General features: G+C 40.8%; 1 protein-coding gene across 3 annotated transcripts in view; it reads right to left on the bottom strand.

Annotated features, from left to right (window-relative positions):
* Positions 1 to 4310: 4310 nt before the first annotated feature.
* LOC119912586 (H(+)/Cl(-) exchange transporter 5-like) overlaps positions 4311 to 7487 on the bottom strand; it is a 37422-nt gene continuing 34245 nt past the window's right edge. For all 3 annotated transcript variants that reach the window (XM_038731847.1, XM_038731846.1, XM_038731848.1), the window contains one exon: positions 4311 to 5443. In XM_038731847.1, the coding sequence (XP_038587775.1) occupies positions 5353 to 5443 (91 nt within the window). In that variant the 3' untranslated portion in view covers positions 4311 to 5352. The remainder of the gene's footprint in view (positions 5444 to 7487) is intronic.

Below are 7487 nucleotides of genomic sequence, written 5' to 3'. Positions count from 1 at the left end.
CATGCACGGAAAAGTAAATTAACTGAAACACAGACACACAAATGCATACTTCCTCTCCGCCTTCGCTGCTCTAAACTCCTTCTCACAGAGATTATGTGGCCAGAAATTAGCTCTGACTCACTGTTGGAGACGGTGAGTCAAGAATGACACCTTTAACCCAGAGGGTCTGTAACGTAAACACACACACACACGTTTGTTCCTCTATCCCCATGGGGACATCTCATTGACACAATGCTCACCCTAGCCCCTCATCCTAACCTTAACCATCACAACTACATGCCTAACCTTAACCCTTAACCTTTTTTTAACCTGAACCCTAAAACCAAGTCTTAACCCTCAAACAGCCCTTTAGACTTCTGGAGTCCAGCATTTTAGTCCCTACAAGTATTGTAAATCTCTGTTTTTGGACCCCATGAATATAGTAAAACAAGCACGCACACACACACACACACACACACACACACCACACATACCTGTATCAAATTTCATGGTAATGAATTAAATCGTAAATATCATATCAGACTCAGATACTCATATACACATAAAATATGTGATCAAGAGATCCCTAATTTTAAACTGAGCCCTTTGACTTTCCAACAACAAGTTGTCTCTCTCTGACTTATGAACCCTCCCTAACCTTTGTTTCAGTAATCCAATCTTTTTGGCTTGTGACCCCTTAAAATCAAAATGTTTGCTGGTGACCCGGACTGCATGGAAAAAGTGAATTTAGCGTCTCAGAAGCTTGAGTACTTTTTAGATGCCCGAAAACTTTTAGATTTCTTAACAGACAAAATGAAGCAGGTGAGTAAACTATCAAAAGAAAATTCAATTTAAACGTCTTCATCTGTAAACATTTTCCAAGAAAAAGAAAATAGTTTTCCTACTGCCAGTTGAAGTCATACATCATACTCTACCTCCATCATACATACTAAATCAGTTATTAAATCAAATTACAATGATTATGGTAATTATATAAATAAGTTTTAAATCTGAGTACCTGTATATGGCTATTATTTACTCTGCACATCAAGCCAGTGATTTGAAATGAGTCAACACGACTGTGAAAGGGTTATTTCTCTGGCAGTAACTTCACATAATAAATCACCATAAAGGCTGGGACTAATTCATACAGTGGGTTTTGTCTCGCAACTCATGTCAACTGAAAACAGATGTATTAATAAAGACATAACAAAATGCTGGCACACAGTGCAGCACAACAACAGAGTCAAACAGCACACAACTGAGAAAAGTGAAATTGTATCATTGGCGTGTTTCAGAGCTTAAATCCCCTCTGAAGTGCTAAAAACATGATGAAAAGCTGGTTCGGTCCCTTGTAGGTTAACATCAGTTAAAGTGGTCATATTATGCTCATTTATAGGTTCATTTAATTTAATTTAGGGGTTGTACCAGAACAGGTTTACATTGTTTCATTTTCAAAAAACACCATTTTTAAACCCTGTGTGTTGAACGCTCCGTTTTCGCTACAGAGTGAAGCATCTCACTTCTATTTGATCTTTGTTAGGAGTTGCACATGCGCAGTACCTATGTAAGGACTACCGGCCAATCAGAAGCAGAGTAGGGGAGGTCCTGACATGCCGGTAACCACGGCTTCGGTTCAGCTGTACATGATCCCGAAACAGGCAGAACAACCCGAACCAGCTACTGGAGCAAGGGTTTCAGAGAATGGTAAGTTATTAATGTAATACTGATATTTCATACGCAACGTTTTAACTGTGCACTGTCTCTACATCACGGTAACAACTTTATGTCAGTTGAGCGTCTGGAGGGTAATTAACGTTTGGTAGGGAGGGCAGATGTCTTGCCGCTGTGTGCTGCAGCTCAGTGTGTTTCTCCACCAGTGTTTTTGAGGACGTGCCCGACAATCTGCTAAGCGAGCATTATGGGCCGGCTGTGGTTAAGGAGGTAGAGCAGGTTGCCCATAAATCGGGCAAAGGTCGGTGGTTCAATCCCCAGCTCCTCCAGGCTGCATGTCGAAGTGTCCTTGGGCAAGATACTGAACCCCTGGTGGTTGTTCCACCAGTGTATGAATGTGAGTAAATGGTAAATGGTAAATGCAAATGTAGTGTAAAAGCACTTTGAGTGGTCGAAAAGACTAGAAAGGCGCTATACAAATATGGAGCATTTACATAATGAGTGTTACAAAGTGACGCAAGGAAGTAAAGGCTGGACTACAAACGAGCTGTAGGAGATGGTAACTCCCTCTGAGGTGGACTTTGGGCTTTTTCACTTTGCAAACCTATTACACTGAATAAAATTATAAACGCAACACTTTTGTTTTTGCCCCCATTCATCATGAGCTGAACTCAAAGATCAAAGACTTTCTCTGTGTACACAAAAGGCCTATTTCTCTCAAATACTGTTCACCAGTGTTGCATTTATAATATTGTTCACTGTACATGCATAAAAAAGATATAACACAATAAAAGAGAGGGGAAAAAGCCAAAAGATATATACTCTGCCCAGCTGTGTCAAGAACTAGCCAATCACAAAAGATGACTTTAGGGGCCAGATATTTAAACTTTCTGTGTATAGCTCAGGCTTCTCCCCCCCCATAGTTTCAGCTGATGTTTGCTATGTTACACAAGCTTACCTAGCTTTTTTAGTCTAATAAATAAACAAACTCACAAAATGTCAAGAAAGGAAATATTCTTACACCTATTTCCCTTATTGAACAGAGAAATACAACCTTCTGAATTCAAGTTTCTCTCTTTCAACAAACTAATAGCCTTGTTAACTCGTCTTAAAACACACCTCCTTCAAACTCGACAGAAACAAAATAAAAACTCACCTAAGCGTCTTCCACCGTTAGTCTTTCCACCGTAAGTGTACCGTAATGAGTCTTTGTCATCTTTGGAGTCAAGAGTCCTGGTCGGAGCTGCTGTATCTGACCTCGGTACTGCATTCACTGTCATCGGGCCGTTATAACAACAGTTATAACCTGATGTGTGATATGCTGCCCCCTATTTTTTTTGGAGTATGAATTCGACAAGTAGAGAGTAGTCTTAATTGATACACTTTGCACCTTTAAAGTATCTTAACTCTGCAATATGTGAATTTTGACCACTCTGGGGCAGCAGAAACAAGCTGGAAGCACAACACTGATAAACTATCGTTAATAAAACGAACGTGTTAGCAAACACTTGACATGTTTGTGTCCACATGCTGAAGGTAAGTCCAGTATTCAGTCTCCTTTTAGTTCTTTAGCTTCCAAACGGTCCACTATGGTCACCAGCCAGTAACTAACTTTGTCATTTGTCACTGTGCAGGTAGGGTACAATAGGTTTTTAGAGAGTTTTTGCGCCTACTACATCTAAAAACAATGTTGATGAGAGCAATGGGAGAAAAGTTGTGGGCCATAAAACCCGAACCATTTGAATAAACTTAGGGTATTTTTGAAAACTGCTTGTTCCCAGGACACATGACCTTTTTTTTTGGCCCAAACTGACCATGCTTGTCCAAAACGTCAGCAAAAGTGTCTCTATAATTAATATGTTAAGTCCTCAAATTTCAACATCCCTGGAATGTTTTTACTGGCAGTGCTTAGCAGCTCCCAGGTGTGACGAGAGTTTAAAAAAAAGAAAAAAAGAAAGAAAATAAATTCAGTGGAAGAATAAAGCATACAAAGACGAGGTACCGAGGCTGAACTTCCGGGCTGCCTCCCTGGCAGAGCATGAGGCCCAGACACGTTGACCTGCACAACCTTTAAAGTGTTAAAAATAGTTTAGAATATTTTTCTGCTCATGAAAAGGATATCAGCAGGGAACTGGATGGCAGAGTGTGCAGGGCTGCCTCAGTGTCGTTCAACAAAAGAACAAATTCCAACCAACTCAAGGCTTCTATAGCTGAAACTGACTAATTGAGTTTAGTCTCCTTCTGTCCGTAGTCTCACATTTTCTCAATATATTGTATGTGAACAGGGGCCGAACGAAACAAAACTGGCACAATTACGTTTCACCAAAGATCTGTAGTTAAAGGTTTGATTGTTTTTATTTTGTTTTTTTTAATTAAATCTGAATCCAGCATCAAATCCGCTTACTGAATTTAAATCTGCTTAAATCCTTCATTGGACACAATAAGGCCGAGATTTTAGCAAGCGTATAAAAAGAAAGAAAGAAATGTAACTTGCATTTTCCCCCCAATCAGATTACTTATTTTCTATTTATCTAATGCTGATTAATAAAACCAGAGGTTGTTAAAAGATTCAATAAGTGATTTGTCGCCTATTATTTGTACAATCAGAGCTTCGCAAAATGTCCAAAACAAAGAAATAACAGACACATAAACACCCATTTAAGTCAATGAAATAATTTAGTGGAACAAACAATTTTACATTTACATAAATTAATTTATACGTCATGATTCTCTCTTTTTGTATTTTTTTTAGCCCTTCCACAGCAGCCCAGAAAAACCTGAACACCTTCCCTAAGGCATGACATGGTTTTGCAGCATTATCATTACATGTGTGTGATTTTTATTTATTTATTTATTTTTTTTAAATGAGAATATAACTATTCATGTTGCCAATCGGCAAAACAACACTGCATAATTTCCAGGCTTGAGCCGTATTACAAATCTAAAGAGTCTTTATGGAGTGTAAGTGTATTAGATCCGCTTCTCACACTCCTGTATGCTTCTCCCTTGGGCTGCAGGAAACCTTACAGAGGGAAAGAGGGGAGAGGAGGAGGTGACCGAACATCCATCAGCCCAGCTCAGAGTGCCCTGTCTGGGCTCGCTGTGACGGCCGGGGGGCAGGCACGGAACTCCCCAAACCTCTCTTTGTCTTTCCTGATGTTATTTCTCTTCGTGTCAGTATCTGTAACAGAGATTATCTTGTTCCCACCTCCTTTTAAATGTTTTTTCTCTTAGGTGCAGCTGAGAAGCATGGTGGCTAATGGAGGAGGAGGATTTTTTGACTCCTTTTGGAGTTTTTTTTTGAAAAGAGAGAAAGAAAAGGAGAAAGGAAAAAGCCAAAAGGAGCAGATGTGAAATATTCCACTGACTTATTTCTCATCCTTCTGGTGTCAAACATGAAATTGGGGCCAGCAGTGTCAGTAAGGATGAGTCATTGTTTTGTTTTTTTTCTCCAGTGGTGAACTCTCTTTCGGAAAGCCAAAAACGCCCCCATGTTACAAACAAACAAACAAAAAAATCATTGTTCTCTAGTCGCCCGTGCAAATGGAGCTCGACTTGCTCGGCTTTCTCTGAACAGCCTTTTTAAAGTTAGGTAGATGTAAAGGTGCATTTAGTTCGAGTGCGCAAGCTGGTGTCTTCTTGTCCCCTGGTACACAGAGGAGAGATGGAAGGATGGTGAAGGGGGAAGGACAGAGGAGTTCAGTTGAAGAGGATGGAGTCAGGGTCTCTGTTGGCCATCTGCGCCATGTGTTTCAGTATGTCTTTTTTAGTGATGATTCCCAGCAGCCTCCTAATGGCAGAGAGAAAAGAGCACAAAAAGTCATGAAAAAGCAGATTACTTCATATCATACTTTGTTTGCTTCGTCACTGAAAGCCATAGAAGTGACAAAAAGCAGAGACACACACAGGTGGAGTGGATGTCTGGCCTCCTGCCTTGGCTAAGGTTTTATAACAGTCCCAGATGGAAAGTGGCTCGCAGCAGGAGATCAGAGCAACATGAAAACACAAGAGTCAACAGAGAAAACACAAAGGCCCTCGTCACAATAAAGACGATTACAGTCGATGTTGACATTCAGTTAGGGACAAGAGCAAAAACATGGTGAAGTGAAATTAAGTCAAATCTAGTTTCCCGTTTCATGTTCAAGCTCATGCATATAAATATATCGCATGAAACAGGGGCGGACAACTGGTATTGATGATGCCCAGCGATTTTAACCCCTAAAGTCCAGTTCGTTTGACCAGTGTGATCGCTCAGTGCCCAAGCACAGAACTCGGACATAAACGCCACTGTGCCATGCAGAGAGAGAGAGAGCTTTTTTTTCTCCAAAAGAGTGCAGTGTTTCCCACAGAATGACAGCCTAACTGTGGCGCAGGGTGGAGGGTAACGTTAACATAGCTATCCTTATTAACTACCCTCTTTACATGCTTGCTAATATTTTTTTTAAGGTGGGTTTCCGCCATTGACGGTGTTCATGATAGAGAGAGATGGAGCAAGTGAGACGAGGTGCTGAGCGAATATGTGCGCTGCACGCAGCTCTGCAATCAAATACGACTTTAAATGGGCCTTTAAATGAACCCTTTATTTGTGGGCCGCCACAAATAAATCATATTTAGGAAACACTGGAGTGATGATGTAAACGTGCTCCGGCTTGGATCGTTAAGCGCAGTGTGAGCGTCGGCCAGCGGGGGAGTGGGGACAATCGTGCTCGGGCACAGTATAAGGCAACTGGGCCTAGTGTGAGTACGCCCTAACTTGGTCTGGTATGTGTGCTTGGTGCGATAGTGTGGGAGTGGAGCAGGTGACAGGCGAACTACTTGAGCTGACGACAAGGTTACATAACTCTGAAATTCATCCGTGGTGTTCTGTCGGGAGATGTAATTACTTAAAACAATCGTGAGTAAGAAAAGAATGATTCCGGTAATATGTTAGAAGACACAGACACCGTGGATATTTTACAAGCACGGACCAGGTAAAGCATGGCTTGACACACCTGGTTTTAAGTATAAATAATATGGAAACGGTTAAGTTATGAGTAGAGGAAAAGTCTGCAGTGTAAAAAGTCATAGGCTGAAGCTAATAATGGCAACTAGCAAGTTGTTTATAACCCCATCCCTGAAGTAAACATGCAACAGCCTGGAAGAGAGGGAGTTTGGGCTTTTAAGAAGGAGCGGGGGTGCCGATTTAAAGGAAAGGATGCGCTGGATTTATAAACAACACAAATGCGAAACCCTAGTGTGACCCGTGGCCTATGGTGGCTAATGTCAGCAGACTTCAGATGCATTTTGCTATCTAAAGTTGTAAATGACATCTAATTGACAGTTCGTACTTGTGCTACTGTTACACGACATTTTAATAAATGTGACTTTTGTCTGTTGTGCTGAAAGTTAAAAGCTTTAAAAAGAAGAATTTAAAAAGGTAAGAAGTTCCTTTAGTACCCTGAACACAGCCACTGTAGTTTATTATTGACTTTATTTATAAGTCAATACAACAACACCGTCCTGCTGCTTTAAATACTCAGTACTTCCTCACTATCCACAGCTGACAATAGTCCCTCTCAAATACACAAATAACTACTGTTTGAGAAACATGTATTGTTATCAGTAATCATTTCTGATGTAAAAATATGTTTATCTGGTTGTATGCCTCTGTATGAATTCAAACTTTATATCTGATCCGTCTTCTTCGCTGTCAGCATGCCACGTAGGCGCACAGAGCATGTTCTCCCCGCAGGGGCTTATTTAGTGGAGTTCGGTGTGTGTGATTCGAAAGCTTCCTGCTTTTACCAGCTCCAGAATTTCTGTCCAATGAATGGATGATCTTAGCACACGTGTGG

Source organism: Micropterus salmoides, unplaced genomic scaffold (genome assembly GCF_014851395.1).
Source record: "Micropterus salmoides isolate LMB-PRFRI ecotype aquatic unplaced genomic scaffold, ASM1485139v1 Ms_hic_scaffold_2, whole genome shotgun sequence".
Classification (NCBI taxonomy): domain Eukaryota; kingdom Metazoa; phylum Chordata; class Actinopteri; order Centrarchiformes; family Centrarchidae; genus Micropterus; species Micropterus salmoides.
The sequence above is the reverse complement of the archived record's forward strand: the minus strand, read 5'-3'. Positions and strand labels throughout refer to the sequence as shown.